At 38.0% G+C, this 19,319-nt stretch overlaps 1 protein-coding gene across 1 annotated transcript in view; it reads right to left on the bottom strand.

Annotated features, from left to right (window-relative positions):
* LOC127618875 (plexin-A2-like) overlaps positions 1 to 19,319 on the bottom strand; it is a 230,780-nt gene that overhangs the window by 25,543 nt on the left and 185,918 nt on the right. Inside the window, exons 20-25 of the mRNA XM_052091544.1 lie at positions 15,819 to 15,961; positions 15,378 to 15,646; positions 7,775 to 7,841; positions 6,124 to 6,270; positions 5,242 to 5,401; positions 2,133 to 2,236 (exon numbers count right to left, since the gene is read on the bottom strand). Of these exons, the coding sequence (XP_051947504.1) occupies positions 2,133 to 2,236; positions 5,242 to 5,401; positions 6,124 to 6,270; positions 7,775 to 7,841; positions 15,378 to 15,646; positions 15,819 to 15,961 (890 nt within the window). The remainder of the gene's footprint in view (positions 1 to 2,132; positions 2,237 to 5,241; positions 5,402 to 6,123; positions 6,271 to 7,774; positions 7,842 to 15,377; positions 15,647 to 15,818; positions 15,962 to 19,319) is intronic.

Here is a 19,319-nt window from a genome sequence, read left to right as displayed (position 1 = left end):
GGAAACTTTTCACAGCTAGAATGCTAATCAGCCTGTGCAATCAAAAGCAATCAGTGAATAGCATGGTGACCGGGGCTTTATGAAGCCACATTCTCACTCACTGGAAGGACAAAGTTGATGATTTTACAGTCTGCAATCTTTAAATACTCTATTATTCTATTGAGGAATGGCTGAAATTAGCATATCCATAGTATTTCAGGAGGAGAGAGGTGAGGGTGCTTGTGTGGAGGACTCAGAAGTGATGCAGTGTTGTCTAGAGTCTCCTGCTATTCTTAGTCTTCTTCCTCCCTCAACTCTCTATGCATATTTCCCTGGTTTTGTTAAAGTGTCTAATTGCTAAAGTGTCTTCATCTCATGTGAGTGGTTATGATTTTACACAAATATTTTAAAATTACAATACATTTATTCTGGAATAAAAAAATTTAATGAGGTAAAAATTACTGAATACACCTTTAAAACACTGTAAGCTTGGTATTTTGTTGGAAACTATGGATACCATGCAAGGGCGTAGCCAGGAAATTACTTTTGGGTGGGCCTCAATAAAAATGGATGGGCCAAATTTTCGCCAATTTAATTATATATATATATATATATATATATATATTTAAATTGGTGAATAAAAAAATTAAAATAAATTATTTCTTAACAACAGAAAGGTGGCACATTCAAACAGTTCTTTCATTTCATTTCATTTTTAAACACGTTTATAAATATATTTGAAGTTGAAGAATAATATTCTGGGTGGCTCTTGGACTAATTTGGGTGGGTCCAGGCCCACCCTTGGCCACTGTTACCATGGTACATTTTTGTAAGGAGTGTGAAGAATTTAAGTGACAGATAAACTAAGTGTTCTCTATGTGTGTCTCTCTCTTTCCTTCATTTTATATCTGTCTTTTCCTCACATCACACAACATGGCAGCACATGTTATGTGTTTGTTTTCCCTGTGGCATCTACTCTAGACATCAAGTATGTTGCTCTCTCCCTCTCCTGTCATAGCTGCTCGTATCTGGAATCTGCTATCACACACACACACACACACACACACACACACACACACACACACACACACACACACACACACACACACACACACACACACGTTGTGTTTTATGGGGACTTTCCATAGACATAATGGTTTTTATAATGTACAAACTTTATATTCTATCCCCTAAACCTAACCCTACCCCTAAACCTAAACCTCACAGAAAACTTTCTGCATTTTTACATTTTCAAAAAACATAATTTAGTATGATTTATAAGCTGTATTCCTCATGGGGACCGACAAAATGTCCCCACAAGGTCAAAAATTTCGGGTTTTACTATCCTTATGGGGACATTTGTTCCCCACAAAGTGATAAATACACGCTCACACACACACACACATACACACACACACACACACACACACACACACACACACACACACACACACACCATCAACTGTAAATAAGCACAAGCACATTCCCAAATACACACTTAAAAATGTCAGTCTCCCAGCTCATCTTAATAATTGTCCTCTATTATACTGTCCAGTTTGGTGTGAGTCAGGCAGAGCTGTGGGAGAGGAGAGATCTGTTCCCTGTCTCCTGGAGCCAAAAAATCTTAATTGTTGCACATATTGTCCTTTTGTGGTGTTTTGTCCTTCCATGCATTTTGTATTATTATTATAGCTTATTTTTTACTTTTTAAAATAATTAATGATATAATTGGGTAACACTTTATTTGACAGTGTAACATATTACGTGTTCCTATAAATATAATAATGACCATTTTCCACCCTCTCTTTGTCCTTTATTAAACAGCCTGTTTATGCCACTGTACCTTTAAGACTTGTGTATGTGTTATGATTGGCTTATCTCTATATTCAGGCATTATCAGGGCTGGCCAAGTTGCTAAATACTGACATAAACGCAGTATTAATATGATAATTTTTGTGATTTAAAAACCATGTCAAATTCCAGATATCCTTTGCAGCTTTCAGTGGACTGGGGAGGGAGATTTGCATTGTGAAAAGAGCAAAAAAAATTAAACATTTATAAAATATCCATGATATGTCCTCTTTCTGTCTACTTGCTTAGACAGAAGAGGGCACCATGACATTATGTATGAGTGTATGTGTTCTCTTTCATACCTGATAATGCATGAGAGTATTGAGCCTCTTCCAATCATTTTCAATCTTCGTAGTGATGTCTTCATCCTGCAAGACTACCCGGGCCATACGTCCCTGTCGCCACTCTAAAAAAAATCAAACATTTACCATTAAAACACACACACTGAAATGCCCCCAGCTCAAAGCCCATTGATTTGAACCAATGCACTGAATGTGTCTTTTCAAATGGTTTGGATATGAATGTGTATGCACGGTAGGGTATAATTAAATGTTAAAGAGAGAGATGATAGCATATAGACAGTCTCAGAGAGAGTGATCATTGATTTTCCCCTCTGTTGAATGGGGTTTATTAGTTTATGTCATTGCCAAATGCACAGATGATGCCTGCAAACCTACCCCTAACACACACAAATACACACCAACACAAAAGCATTGCCAAAGCTACTGAGACAGAACATCATCATAGAGGAGATTGATTTGGCCAAGGTGCTGGAAGGATGATTCGCACCGCTGACAGGGGGCTTTTGTGCAGCGAGTGTGTGTGTGCCAAAAAGAAATGTGGAGTCAGTCTGTCAGTGCCGTCTGTTAGCTTTTACCTGGGTCACACACACACACACACACACACACACCTGCTTGCACACACAAAAATATTGTACATTTCTATCACTTCAAAGACGACATGAAATTAAAACCGACACTATTGAATTTCTTGATAAATGTTCTTAGTCTTATTGTTCACAATTTAATCAGTGCATGTTATTCTAGAGAAAACAAGTTTGGTTTCATTATATTTATAATTTGTAAAAATGTGAGTGGTTGCCAGGGGGTTGCTAAGGTGTTCTTAGCAGTTGCTAGGTTGGCTGCTTATTAGATCAAGTCAAAAAAGTCCACCCCGAAGTCTAAATTCTGGCTCAGGTCCCTCATTCAATGTAACTTTGTGATATATATATATATATATATATATATTGTGTATGTGTTTCATGATTACACACCTCTCCTCAACAAGCCAAATTATTTGATATATCATTAATATCCGAGGCACAAATCGTGTAGGATGAAAAATGTGCTGATGTTTAATACTTAGAGTAAAGGGTTTGTTTAAATCCCTAACCATAAGTATTAGCAATATTTATAGTAATGCTTGCCTTAGCCTATTTCATAATCCAGTCAAATCCTGATAAATTAATAAACTCAAGTTTCATCCTACATTTTGTCATCCTGACTTAAATGTGTTACGAATCCCATTTCATGTTGTCTTTAAATGAAAAATCCCAGTGCATACTGTATAACCTAATCAATACATTCTACAATAAATAAAGAAATTCACTAGGAATGAATTGCAGCCAGTAAAAATGCTGTTTATTTGCATGCAATGGCTGCATTGGTTTAGAGCCTGATTCACTAAAAGAATTATGTAGATCAGGCAACAACGCAAACGCACCCACAAAATCTGTGCTGAATGAGATTTGCATGATGCTATTGCAATATTTTGGGTCGATTCTGTGCATTATTTTTTACGGAGGATGTAGTAGACAATCGCGATCTGGAACACTGTGCCAGACAGTACAGCATCACCTCACTACTATGATTCTGACACTTTAGTCATCTCTTAAACATGCCAAAAGTATGCTTGACTACATCACGCATCTGGACATATACCAGGTTCTAAAGCTGTTCTCCAACATTTCATCATAGTTTGATAAATTATTACTGCCATGATCGATAGAAAATGTACACAAATATCTCTTTTAAATAAAATTCAGTTTACCGTCTGCTTTCCTCAGACAGTAATAGCAGAATGTTTATTGCACCAACAGAAGAGAGTTTGTGAATAAAGCTCAATCTATAATGAGCCTAATTTACATAGAAAGGAGGCGTGTTTGCACAGAAAGGAATGATAATGACATAAAGGTGCATTTCACCCAAAAATGTTAATTCATCGTCTACTCACCATCATGCCATCCCAGATATGTATGACCTTTTTCTTCTGCTGTACACAAACCAAGGTTTGTAGAAAAATATTTAAGCTCTGTAGGTCCATAAAATGCAATATTTTGAAGCTCAAAAAAGCAGCATAAAATTAATCCATGTGACTCCAGTGGTTAAATCCATAACTTCAGAAGTGATATGATAGGTGTGGAACAATTTGTTGTTGACAATTTGAAGTTCTTTTTAACTTGATATGGTATTTAAAATGTGCCGGTCCTTTGCGAGTTGCTGAAGAAAAAGCGAGACGTGGTGCAAATGTCAAAGACATTCGTCCGCATGTGCATACACAGGAAAACAATGGTAAAATAGAACAGATATGGGCAAAAATACGTTGGTTGGTTGGTTGGTTGGTTGGTGGTGGTGTAGTGGGCTAAAGCACGTTACTGGTAATCAGAAGGTTGCTGGTTCGATCCCCACAGCCCCCACTATTGTTTCCTTGAGCAAGGCACTTAACTCCAGGTTGCTCCAGGGGGACTGTCCCTGTAATAAGCGCACTGTAAGTCGCTTTGGATAAAAGCGTCTGCCAAATGCATAAATATAAAATGTAAAATGTAACGGCCCCTAACTCGTCCGTTTGCAAGTGTCTGTGAGTGAGAGCGCGTGCGCAAAACAAGTTCGGTAAGCCTGTTTATTTTTTCATTCATACAAACACGATCACGACCCGAACCCGAAATCCTACTTGAAAAACTGACACAAACCCGTCCAGAAACCCGTCGGGTTCTTGGGTCCCGTAGGGCCCGGGTCGGGTTTCAGACCTCTAATCTGAAGATATAGATTTAACCACTGGATGCATTTTGGATCTTAAGCATTACTTTTACGCTGCATTTTTTTTGGTACCCATTCACCTGCATTGTGAGGAACTACAGAACCTTTGTTTGTGTTCAGCAGAAGAAAGAAAGAAATACATATCAGGTAGGGCATGAGTGTGAGTAAATGATGAGCATTTCATTTTTGGGAGAACTATTCCTTTAATTAAAGTACTCAAGAAGCAGTGCTATTTTAATGCTGATTGTGGCAATTCAACTTAATTGCAGTTGGTTAGTGAACGCAGGTTTTTGTGCTAAAATACCACGCACAAAAGTGGTGCAACCATTCAGTGAATTCGCCCCATAGTGTTTACATATGTGTATGTGTGACACACCCAGATCCATGTCCACAGCTTTGGGCCTCTGTGAATAGGGCATGTTCTTATACACAGCATCTAGAATCTTCTCCTTGACTTGCGTGATGGTGTCACAGTTCAGAACCTTCACTGGGATCTCTGGGCTGTTCTCGTTCTCTGGGTTGACACAGTTTAAGATCTGGAGGAGAGAGGAAGAGAGTGACTGAGGATGATGAAGAAGGCTAACTCAGGGGACCGCTGATGAAACTGGGCTGTGGTTGGTAAAGCTATAGGTGTAGAGTAGGGCTCTGGAAAAGGCCATTTCCTGGGTAGAGATATCTAATTTCACACCCTCTGCAGGACCCCAATCTCAGCCTTAGCAGGGTAGCAGGGTATTAGAGACTAATGAACACTAGCCTCCCTAGGCCAGACTGTCTGTTTTCAAACACACACACACACACACACACAGGCACGCATGCGCGACAATCATTATGAGGACTCTCCATAGACATAATGATTATTATACTCTATGAACTTTAGATTCTATCCCCTAACCCTTCCCCTAAACCTACCCCTCACAAAAACTTTCAGAATTTTTACATTTTCAATAAAATATTGTTTAATATATTTTTTAAGCGATTTGAATTATGGAGACACTAGAAATGTCCTCATAAACAACATTTATAGAATAATACCCTTGTTATTACCAGTTTGTAACCTTATAAAATGTCCTCATAAACCACCCAAACCCGCTCTCTCTCTCTCACACACACACACACACACACACACACACACACACACACACACACACACACACACACACACACACACACGGTTGCAAAAATAGCACTGATAGACATGAGAGCACTGATTAGCTTCTGTGTGTTTATTAGTGTGATAATGTGAGTATATGAAGCTGACCAGCGTCTTGTAGTCGATCTGTTGTCGAATGAGTTTGTCTTCGCTGAGGGAGTATCGGGCCTCTCCTGTGATGGCGTCTATAGGGCCTTTTTCCATCTGTTGTTTGATAGCACAGTACAGCATGAAGAGAGGCTCACCTGCACACTCCTACAGACAAAGGTAGAGAAGGAGGTTGTCAGTGTTAATGTGGCCAAAAACACATTATTATTGTTTACTACATTGTCATGTGACTCAAATATATGACATAGTAACAACAACCACAAAGATAATTTGCTTTGAAACAAGTACAATTTAACAAAAGACATTTTTTTTTGTTGTTGTATATTTTACAGTTAAAAAGAGCCAACTGACTCTTGGTTCTTTATCTTTTTTTTTATTCAGTGTTTTGAATATGGCTTTACGGAATAGTGAAGTCTCGAGTGGATCCACACTTTCGAATTATGAATGTATTTATTTGGCAAGTAGCCATTTAATATGGTCTGATTACCCTGTCTGGATTTATTTTGTGATAATGGCCTGCTTAGTGTACATCGGTGAATCTCAACCTTTTTTGATGAATGCCACCCTACTTCATTCACTTACACCAGCCCCCCCCCCACACACACACACACATTATATCACGTAATTTAAAAGCAGACAGTTTGTGTTACCAAAAAGAAAAAAAAGAAATAAACAAACACAAAACTCAATATTTGTGTTATTTTCGAAATTTGCTCAATGCATTGCATAATTTTAAAGTTTTGTTAATAGATTCAGCAGGCTTACACGCCATGAATGTGAGACCAAAGGCCTACTCTAAACAAATGTAAAAACTATAAATAATAAATATTAACATTTATAGGTTGTAACAAAAATGTATTATATTCCCTCACTCCCCTAATGTAGCATATGACAAATTTAATAGAGCTGAAGTAGTGATATGATAATATGTATGAATCTTGAAAGCCATGTTTCTCACAGTGCTGCAATGATCAGAGGTGCACATTTAAGAGCTTGAGTCTGTCTGTGAGTAAAATGCACCTGCTTGCGCTCATGCTACTCTGTCCATTGAGCCATAATCACCTACTATACAGAGCCACACAGGTGCATTAGCGGAGGTTGTGACTTTGTCTGTCTATTTGACGCTGCTAAACCAGATACTGCAGATGCATCGCTAGACTTCAGAATCAGCCGTAAAAACGCATACCTGTATAATGGAGTCTAGATAAACATTTTAATGCAAACAGTAACTTGACTTAAAGATTTAATTAATATGACTGATAAATGCCCCCCATTTGTAACCTATTGCCCCCCTCTCTAGTAATTTGCTCTCAGCCCCCTCTAGCATCCCTTGAATGCCCACTGGGCAGCAGTACCACCCCCTGTTAAGAACACCTGGTGTACATCATGCCTGATTTATTACTTGTACTTTGGTATTGCCTGTTTACAGTGAATGTAGCACGATTATCTGAATGAGTTAGCACAAAAATAGTAACTGTGTTTTGTCACTTTACAAGTCAAATGGCTCCTTCCTGTCTAATTGTGTGGCTCTTGGCCAGAATGAGCTGCAGAATGGACCAGACTTTAGGCAGATAGTGAAATGTCTGGCTACATGCGACTAGACTATATGAAAGGTACTATTTAATGAAAAGAAGAAAAATAAGCAAGTTACCTTAAGGAACTTATGAAGCAGGAAAGCAAACCAGTTGGTTAGCATCTTCTCAGCTACAGACTCCGTTCTGAAACACACACAAACAAACACAATCCCTCAGCAGATGAAAGAATGACAGCTATCTCAAGGCTACAAGGAATACCGAAGTATTCTCTTTTTTTCTAATTATGGCTCGGATTTGAAGGGGGAGAGAGAGAGAGAGAGAGAGAGAGAGAGAGAGAGAGAGAGAGAGAGAGAGAGAGATACTGCTAGCAAGAGAAGACTTTCTTTGTTTCCTTCCCTGCCATTCACTTCAGTCCTCAGACTATTTGCCCATTTATCTATTTTTTTGTGACCACCCCCTGTCTCTATCCTTCTTTCTTTCCATTGAGGCAAGAGACGGATACAAACACAGACATCCCCAAAAATGACACACACACAAGACTCAAACAGTGTTTTCTACAGTTGTGGGCAATAATTTGGGGGAAAAGTAAGAGCTGAGGGATTGTTGAAGATAGAGCAGGTGGAAAATAGAAACTAGTGAGAGATAAGGGAGACAGAGAGGAAGGCAAAAAGAGAGAGCAAACAGCACCCAGACAGGAGTGGTTAACTAGCATGAAAAATACATGAAAGGGTTATTCCCTCGTTCTGACTGCTGAGTGCGCCTGCGGAATACCAATACCTCTGTCGTCTTCTTCTCCATAGCCCAGACCCATTGCAAAACATTTCTCCTTTCACCCTAGAAAAAAATCTCTCTCTTTGCGGAAACAAGCATTATGTTCATTTATGGCCATACAAACGCACATAAGCATCATAGGACGATGTAATACCGGAAGCGTATTTGTTGCCTAGCGAGACACACAACCATTGCAACCCTACACACATCTACACACTCATTCCACTTGGCCACTATAGGTCTGGCGAGGTAGCACACCGGCAATTTACTCAACAGCACAGAGAGAAAATGACTCTCTTAATGCATGTGGAAATAACTATGATTACACCGCAGAGGTAGCCCGCAAACACAGAGAGTGGAAGAGTGTGTGTGTTTATCTTTGTCTGTGTGTATGTGCATGTATGCGTGTGTATTGTGTTTGTGACAACGTGTCGGAGATGATGAGCTGGGTCGTACGTGAATGCGATCACTGATTGTAAAGACATGATGAGCTCTGTTCACAATGGTCAAGATTGAAAGATGCTAATCACTAATCCAAGCACATCCTCGTGACCACTGTGCTAACTCTGAACTTTAAACAACTTTCTTCAAGACTTAAAGCCTAGGTTTTTAAAGTTTCAAAGAGATGAGTGGAATGCTTGTCAAACTAGAGATAGTATATGAAGGAAACAAGCCACTTGTTGAATGAGAAATTGTAACGCTTAACATGATAACTGTAAGATAGGAAGTCCTGACATTCAAGTAAATGAGCCAATCACTGTATTGGCAACAGAATCAATTGGTCGACAGCTAGATGAAGCGCAATGAAATTAAACAGAAAACTAGGTTCTCTAGATGATTTGCAATTAAACATGCCATTCATTTCTGGCAAATTTGCAACAACAAAACAAATGAAACAACAAAATCAAACAAAAAGCAAAAAAAAAAACTGATATTTTTTGGGAAAATTAACAGTAAACAAAAAGAAACGAAACAAAAAACAGTGTGTATACTCGTGAGGTGGTAGCTGTGTTTTGGAACATGCTAGCTGGTTCAAGCTGGTTAAGGTAGTTGAATAGCAAAAATTATCAATGAGTGGGGACCTGGCCAGGCTGGTAGTCCATCTTGGTCAGTTTTGTAAAGCTTATGATTCCATTTTTTGTCCATTTTTGTGTGTGATTTAACATATTGTCTTGTGGGTTGCCAACGCTATTGCATTTGGACATTTTGACGCGTCAATATGGAACGTTATACGGGCCAGACCGGGGAGGGTTTCCCCCCAAAAAACGGGACAGTTATCAACACTAGTTCTTAAAACATAACCTTGGTGAACTTCTCAGGGACTTTTAAAAATGAAAAAAATTCTGCCTTTTCCCAATCTAGCGCATAAAACTGTAAATTAGCTACCAAGATGGCCACCGTGTTGACTCACTAGCATTTAAAAAGGCACCAAGAGGTAATAAGCACACTGGCGAGGGGTTTTGAATTTGTATATAAGAGTCCATTAACATAAAGACGATGTGATTTGCATTGTGCTGCATTTGTTTTTTTGCATCTGATATTCAGTCATCTGCGATAATGCATTAGCACATTGTAAATGCAAATTTTATAGGAAAAACTACATTATGTTAAATAACGAGGCAGTCAAATTATGCTTATTTAATGGCACATTTTAGTGAATAAATCAGTCTCTCTTTTATACAGAGATAAAGAGAGAGACGAAATGAGAGGAGCAGAGAGGCGGGCTAATAGAACGACTGATGCAAGATGGAGTGAAATAAAGGAAAGTCTTCATCTTTGTCACAAGTGTGTCAGTTTGTGTGATTCTTTTAAAGGACAGTGTGTATTTAAAAGCATGAGTGTGTCTGCATCTGAAATATATTCAGCAACATGTGTGGCTGTCAAAACATCTTAATGTTTTTATATTCTCTTTTAAGCTTGTCATCTTTCCTTTGTTTTCTACCTGAGGGACTTCAGAGTCAGGACTAAGAGAGAACCTGTGTGTATGTGTGTATTTGAGCATAGATGTGTGCATTCATACTGTATGTGACATTCAATGTGTGTGTTTGTGTGTGTGTGTGTGTGTGTGTGTATGTGAGTCAGTGATTGGCTCTCACACACAGAGACACCACATTTGAATGACAATGTGTTTGATGCAGGTTTTATTAAGCCATGGAAGACTGTATCCTTTCTGTTTCCTTCATCAGTCAATCAGGGATCAGTGATGAATGGTGACAGATTCACATAGACCATAAAACCAGAGTCAGGAAAAATTCTGAATTTAAGAATTGGTCTTTCAAATTTGTCTGATAAACTTAATAATTCCTGAAAACATTGGCCGGCACCAGAAACTCTGATACACCCTTTTCCAAGATTGTGTATTCTCCATCCAGCTCAAGGTTTCTTTAATCTTTTCACAAACTATTGGAAATGAAGTCCTAACAAAGTAAATGAAGTGAAATTGGCTTGCGCCAATTGGAATGGGCACTCTTTGGGTGCATCGACAAATTCAGTATTTCAGGTGAAGTCTGAGCCATATAACAGGCTTCAAAATATATTTCAGACCCACAGAATTTAATCTCAAAACTCTCTTCATTGAAGATTTGATGCTTTCAACAGCTCTACTACAGAATCACAATTTTTTCCACAGAAAGCACACACAAAAACACACATTGCCTGTTCATACCAAAGTAAGAAATTGAATAAGAAGTTAAAGTGTCTCTTTGAGCACCAAAATTAGTTTTTTCTAACCGCATAATCCTTTTGTGAAATACGGCCTATCTCCTGAAAAACTTTTAAATACCCTGCTTCATTTTTCAGTCACTTTTTCTTTATTTCTTAATCTGTCTTCTTTTTTCAGCCTTTTATTGAGTTTCATTAATGAACATCAGGGTTTTATTAGTCATTAGCATGTTTACGAGTTGCGTGTGTGTGAGTCTTTAGGGGGGTAAGGGAATGCTTTATTGAAAGGCGACACACAACAGAACTACTTTCACTAATAGTTCATTCCAAGCAGCTCTCAATGACTGCAAATCTCATTAAAGGAAAACACACACACACACACACACACACACACACACGAAGCAGCAAGAAAGAGCCTAGGGCGATGGAGCTGTTACATTTTTTTTGCCACCATTAGATATCAAAATGAAGGAGAGAGAAGTGAGAAGATACTACAGAGAAAAAACCTAAAAGATCAGTTAAGTAATGTAGCGTTGGAGACGTGGCCTAGTGGCTAGCACTGAAACGATAAGCTGTAGTGCTAATGTGGGCAAAGAGAGTTTGAAACAGGCTCCAAACATTCCCAATCTACTGGTTACTACTCATACCCTAAACATGTTGAGCTGATTATGTTGGAGTCACAGGTTTGAATATGGTCTGCGTCATGGCCTAATCCCATTCCTCCACAATTTTGTGTATCCTCTCTACAGTCTGCCAATCAACAATGGCAAAAAGTCAACTAAAACCTTTCATGCACTGTGCAACTGAGTTTTAATTTATTGTAGCTTTTCCACTGTGAAGTCTGTGTTGAAAACAATCAGATTCCCTGCTGATCCAAATAGAAACAGAGGCCCAGAACAAGCTTGAGCTGTTAGACTCTCTATCTCTTTCATAATCAAATAAAGATAAAGAAAGAAAAATGTAATAGACAAGACAATATTAATGCCAGATATGCTTTAGGCTATTTGAAATTAAACATACAGTCACTCTGATGACCACAGAGACCAGACAGGCCCTTGTTATTTTTCACAGTCGGTTATCATTAAATGCAAGTGGGTCACTTTATGAAAATAAATTAGTTTCTCTGTTGATATTGTCTGATTCCTATAGATGTCTCATTTGCAAGCAACTGCCCTACAGGCATCTTTGACATTCATTATTTTTCTTAGCATACACTAATGTCCTTTGTTCTAACTTCAAGATAATGTAGCTCAACTTGTTCATAATATTGTCTGTTCAATGTAGTTCCATGTTTGTTTATTGAAATATGCAGTTGGAGCTGTGGCTTAGAGGTTAAAGCCCCTGTTTTGACATATTGAAGTTTGAATCCGGCTCGCAACATATATGCACATACAGTATATTTAAATGTGAAGTGTGCCATTTTTGTGTCACTAGTGACATATAACAGAATTGCAATGCGTTTGCTTGCCGTCTTCAACTGGGGCAACATCGGCTCTACCAAGGGAAGGAGTTGGGGGCAGGAGATCCTTGTTGAATTAAAAATGTTTTCAAAAGAATCATTATTTTTACAGTTCCAGTTTACACTGCATGCTTCATATTAGCCAGATTTGCTTGATACTGGAATGCCAGTGAATGCATCCCTAACTCAGGTGGAATGGGCTTACAGATGTATCATATTAAATACTTTTGAGGAAGAAATATTTGAATATAAGAAATGCTTATTGTATTGGACATGCATGTTCAAGAACTGTTAACTGAACCGAAAGTAATTAACATTTATTTGATTCTAATGTTCCCAAATGGTTCCCAACCCTATTTTTTAGTGACATATTATAAGTAAATTAAATAAATATATTAACAACAAATAAATGATGAATAATATTATTATAAATAAATTAGATAAACAAATGAATTATGTTTAACATATTTAATAATAGGTAAAATATTCACCAAGATGTTTATGAGGCTATAAACTTTATAAATGCTTTTGCTGGAAAATTATTACTCCAAAACTATACCGATTTGTTTATAATTTTCAACCTATTGCTGATTCTCATTCTAGCACAAAACCTTGTCAAAACCTCATCTATTACAGCCAGCTCAACAACAACATCTTAAATACACTCACTGAGCACTTTATTGGGAACACCTGTACAGTGCAATGCATAAAATCATGCAGATACAGGTCAGGAGCTTCAGTTAAAATCAACCATCAGAATTAGGAAAAATGTGATCTCAGTGATTTTGTGGCATGATTGTTGGTGGCAGACGGGCTGGTTTGAGTATTTCTGTAACTGCTGATTTTCTTGGATTTTCACGCACAACAGTTTCTAGAGTTTACTCAGAATGGTGCCAAAAACAAAAAAAAACATCCAGTGATTGGCAGTTCTGTGGACAGAAATGCTTTGCATCTCAGAATGCACAACATGTAAATCATTGAGCTGGATGGGCTACAACAGCAGAAGACCACATAAGGTTCCACTTCTGTCAGCCAAGAACAGAAAGCTGAGGCTGCAGTGGGAACAGGCTCACCAAAACTGGATAGTCTGGAACTGGAAGACTGGATTTTTTTTTTAGTCTGGTCTGATGAATCTCGATTTCTTCTGAGGCACACAGATGGTATGGTCAGAAATTGGCGCCAACAGCATAAATTCTTCGGCCCATCCTGCATCGTGTCAACAGTCCAGGCTGGTGGCGGAGGTGAAATGGTGTAGGGAATGTTTTCTTGGCACACTTTTTGCCCATTACAATCATGCCACACTGAATGCCACAGCCTATTTGATTATTGATGCTGACCATGTTATCCCTTCATGGCCACAATTTACTCATCTTCTGATGGATACTTTCAGCTTGAAAATGCACCATGTCACAAAGCAAATGTCATCTCAAACTGATTTCATGAACATGACTGTTCTTCAGTGGCCATCCCAATCATGGCCTTTGGATTTTAATCCAATAGTACACCTTTGGGATGAGGTAGAACAGGAGATTCACAGCATGAATGTGCAGCTGAAAAATCTGCAGAAATTGTGTGATGCAATCATGTCAACATAGACCAGAATCTCAAAGGAATGTTTCCAACATCTTGTGGAATCCATGCCACGATGAATTGAGGCTGTTTTGAGAGCAAAGGCCCAATCCAGTATTAGTATAGTGTTCCTTATAAAGTGCTCAGTGAGTGCAAATCAGTATAATTCATCAGAATGCACAAAACAACAATGTTCAAAACATAAAAACCAAATGTTTGCAGGGCATAAAATCACATGCGCGCTATCAACGAATGTTGATTGTTGGAACGCAAAAGCACTGGCCCCGGACCCATATTGTTGACCCCTGGTTTCTTATTCAGCCTCCTTATTCTCCAGATGTTTTATGGAGAAGTGACAGCACATAGTGTGAACGAGACCGAAAGGAGCATGTCGAATCAATAATCTCCTAAATTCCATAAGAAAAAAAGGGGAAAATTGTCATCTAAAACCACGGGGCCCCTAATCCCCCTGGCCCAGCATGCCAGTGCTGGGGGATTAGTGTTTTGTGATCTTAATGACAGCAGATAATGAGAAACATGCGCCATCTGTCATGTTAAATAATGGCGTAATCCAGATTTTCCCTGCATCTATTTACTGTGACTATTAATGAGCTGAGTCACATCACAACACACTAAAATTCACTCAATAAGAGCAAGAGAGAGAGAGTGAAGCATGAAAAGCTTTAGTGTATATTCGTGCCGTCTGCTTTGAATATTCAAAGTGTGATGTATAGCTGATATAATGCTGCAGTCGGTGGGAGCAAATCACCTTATTTGGGTTACTGTCACCTTCCTGTCAGCTTGGATGAGTCTGGCCATTCTCAAGTGTATTCAGTATAGAGTATAGATATATTTAATAAAATACTGGCTAAATTTATTTAATATAAAATAAAAAATATATTTTTTATGTACCTTGTTTTGGGCTCGCACTCTCACCTACAATAGGGTAACTAAAATAATTAGGAATACTAAATCCAACGCTAAAACATATTAAAAATAAAAAGAGAAATGTTCATATTTTAAATTTGAAAATAAATAAATACTAAATATTGTTTTTTTTAAATAAACTAATAAATAAGGCATTTTAAAATGCACTATAGCAACCTTGACTCACAAAACTTGTATTGTATGAAAACAGCAGTCGGGTAGAGAGAGGGAGATGGAGAGAGTTAACAGGGGTATGTGTGCATATCTTTATTGTGACTGTGTGTGTGTGTGTGTGTGTGTGTGTGTGTGTGTGTGTGAGAGCTCTCTCTCACCTTCTAAGCAGTAGTTTGGGGTGGTTCTTGCTCTCCAAATTCTTGTCAATGAGGTCAGATAGCAGGTGTTTCAGCACATCCGTGGCGTACTCGAGTCGACCCTGGAGAGCCGTCATAATGAGAGAAGCCACGTTGCCACGGTCACGCATGGAGAAAGAGCGCTGCATTTCCAGTGTGCGGATGAATGTCAACAAAAACACTTTGTTGTTTATCAGCTGGGCAAACAGCTTCAGAGCTTTCTCCACACACAACTGCCCATTACCAGACACCTACAACACACAACAACATTTTTGCCATTTGAAAAATTCTAAACACAAGACAAAGACGTTCAATGGAATAGAATACTAAATACATTATTTGCATCAAACACAAGAACAAACTGTATAAAAAATGTTTATTGTGGTTTTGACAATTATGGTGTTAAAGAATACCACAATTTACCTCCAGTTCTCTGAGCACAGGATGGTCTTCGATTCCTGGGAACAGCACTCTCATGGTATAAGTGCGGTAATCCAAATAGGGGATACCAGCTCGGTCCAGATCACTTGTTAACTCATTGATATCTGTCTGCAGTTCTGCAAAAGCTGAAAATGTAAAAGGGCAGGAAAAGAGAAAGAAAATATATATTTTTTATTACATAATTTGTTGAATCTCATGAAACCTGTAAAGAACACGTTCGATTACATCACAAGACCCCCCCTCCAATTACTGTAATGCCAAAAATAAAAATAATTCTCATTATTGTATGGTGAAAAACTCATTCTCTTTAATGTAATATATGTTACAGGTTCAACACAAGTTAAGCTCATTCAACAGCATTTGTGGAGTAATGTTGATTACAGCAAAAATAATTTAGAATTATCTCTCATTTATTAAAAAAAATTAAAAATTAAAATTGTGGTTACATTGAGGCACTTGCAATGGAAGTGAATAGGGCCTGTCCATAAACTCTAAAATACACACGGTTTCAAAGGTATAGCCATTATACATGCCAACATGAATCTAGTGTGATAAAATCATTTACTAACCTTATCTGTGTAAAATGATATCCAATATTACAACTTTGTTGTCATGACGATGTAACACAATGAAACCCTGTAGTCTGCTAAACAGGATACACCATATCTCTGGTAAATCCCTGATTTCTTTCATACTATAATCCTGTTAGTATATATAATGTTCTCGTCTTGTGGCTATACTTTTGAAACAGTGAGTATTTTAACATTTACGGATTGGCCCCATTCACTTCCATCTTAAGTGCCTTACTGTAACCCTGATTCTTGCTGTATTTTCACATAAATGAGGGGTGAGTCAAAATAATTTTTTGTGGTAAATCAACATTATGCCACAAATCCTGTTGTTTGTGCTTCACTTGCATTCAATCCGGAACATTGCATCAAGCATTTATACATTCTGGTAGTATTTGTTTTACTTCTCTTAATTGCTACTGATTTCAATCAAAAAACAATTCAAAAAAGCTTATTTGCTCCTAAAAACAGGCTTAATTATCTTTATGCAACATATAATTTCTTATGTGTTGTATGTTGATATTGGGGAGAAATTTGACATGTTTAAAGGGATTTGGGGGTTGTTGCTGCATACAAGATGACAGAACATGACAGAACTGTTCTGATCAAGATCTCTGAAGATCATGTTGGTGCTGCTATCCTTATGAGGACTCTCCATAGACATAATTATTTTTATACTGTATGAACTATAGATTCTATCCCCTAAACCTAACCCTCACAAAAAACTTTCTGCATTTTTACATTTTCAGAAAAACATTGTTTAGTATATTTTAAAAATGAGTCGAATTATGGGGACTCTAGAAATGTCCTCATAAACCAGATTTATAGCATAATACCCTTGTAATTACCAGTTTGTAACCTAAAAAATGTCCTTGTAAATCCCATCCACACACACACATCCACACACAATAAACTGAAGGCTGCTGAAGTGCTTGTTCCCTGCTGGTGGAGACTGAAGGTGGGATGTCTTTAATTGGGTCCATTCTGACAGAGCCTGGAGCAGCTACTCTACCCTAAGGGAGTTGTCTCTCTCTCTGTCTCTCCTCATGTTTCCTTATTTCTCCTTTCTCCCATTCTGCCTCTATCGCCTCCTCTCACCTGTCCTCCTTCTCCTCTTCATCTCTTGCTGTCTATCACTATGGCTTTCTCTCATATTAAACACACTCTCAGACAGGTGTGCAGGAGTGCAGGTCTCTCGGTCTGACAGCAGCAATCTGCCCTTCTAATACCTCTGCATCTTAAAATCCTCACGGCTCTACAGTCAGTCAACACAAAACTCAATCTTTCAGAAGTGCTAACCATGGGTCAGGGACACTCTCTTTGTCAGAACTGTGTGTGTGCTACTCTTGATTTTATTTGTCATCCAAAAGAAGCAAACAGCCCCATAGAACCATCAAAAGAAGCAAAAGCAAGTGATCTTTTACTAGAATTGTATTTGATTTATGTAACAAACATTTCAAACAGGAATAAGTTACAATGTTTTCACATGATCAGATTGTATGTTCATTTAGAGAGCGGTGTCCTGTACAGCTATTTTGGATATCTTGGAAATAAAAAAATAGTATTTAGCATTTTTGAACATATTTTGTGTATATATAAAAAGTAGTCAATCAAATCAGTAGGCCAATCGAATGAACACCACTACTTTGAGCTGTATCGTTCCCTCTCTGATGGCTGAGTACAGGCCTGGTTTGGACTCGGTCAAGCACGCGGATGAGTTTGGCTTTATATTCAATAACTTGCAGGCTCTTCTAGTGTACAACAACACTAACTTCCTGTACTACCCTAACCCTTTCTTCAAACCGCTCAGCACCAATGGCATATTGGAACAGAAACCAGGTTCCCCTATCATTTTAAATGTTGCAAGAAGAGAAATGTTGCATACCGCACAATGTGGCAAATATAATTGGTGATCTGCAGTATATACAGGGTTGGGCAGAATACTTAATGAAAGTATTCTAGGCTTAATACTAGATAATCTCTCTTAAATGCATTCAGTAATGTATTTTGAATACAAGAATACTTTTAGAATACACATTTATAAAGGCAAGGCACAATTGGAAGAATTATGTGTGATAAGTCATTATTACTGGATCTTATCTGAACTGCTGCATCTCCACAAATAACATCTAAGTGAGCCTAAACAGCTATTTCTCAGCAAATCTAATAAACTTAGCACTACCTTGATTTCTTTAAATTAGATGTGGAGTTAGACTCTGATGCTTTTCTTTAAGGAAGGAAGGAAGGCGGCAAACAGAAGGCAGTTTGCAGTCAACTACAATCAGTGGTGGAAATGGTTGAGATTCACTGGAGGGATTCAATTTTTTGGGGGCTTGTTCACTGAGGATGCATTAAATTGGTTGAAAATAATACAAAAATTACAGTAATGGCATTTATAACATATATAATAATTTATTTTTAAATAAATTATACATTCTTCTAACTTTCTGTTCATCCAAGAATCCTCTACTAATTTAGGACCTGTGAGGAGTCTTTTTCTCAAATTAGAGACTCTGATGTACTTTTATTCTTGTTGTTGTGCTTCTGAGTTGTCCACTTCTCTCTGTCCCGGTTAGATCAAGTTTGTTGTATTCTTTCAAAACAGAAGTGCATGGAATAGCCTTCATCTCTCAAAAGAACAATAGACTGATGAATTTGAGGAGATTATGTTTATTGTTTATAGAAGAATTATGTTATTTTTATTATTTTCCCCTTTTTCTCACAAATTTTAAATGGCTAATTCCCAATGTGCTCTAAGTCCACGAGGTGGCATAGTGACTTGCCTCAATCTGGGCGGTGGAGGACGAATCTCAGCTGCATCGACGTCTGAGAACGTCATCCCGCACATCTATCACATGGCTTATTGAACATGTTACCACAGAGATATAGTGTATGTGGAGGTTTCACGCCATCC

The sequence above is a fragment of the Xyrauchen texanus genome, chromosome 25 (assembly GCF_025860055.1).
Source record: "Xyrauchen texanus isolate HMW12.3.18 chromosome 25, RBS_HiC_50CHRs, whole genome shotgun sequence".
NCBI lineage: Eukaryota > Metazoa > Chordata > Actinopteri > Cypriniformes > Catostomidae > Xyrauchen > Xyrauchen texanus.
This window is presented reverse-complemented; position numbering and strand designations above follow the sequence as displayed.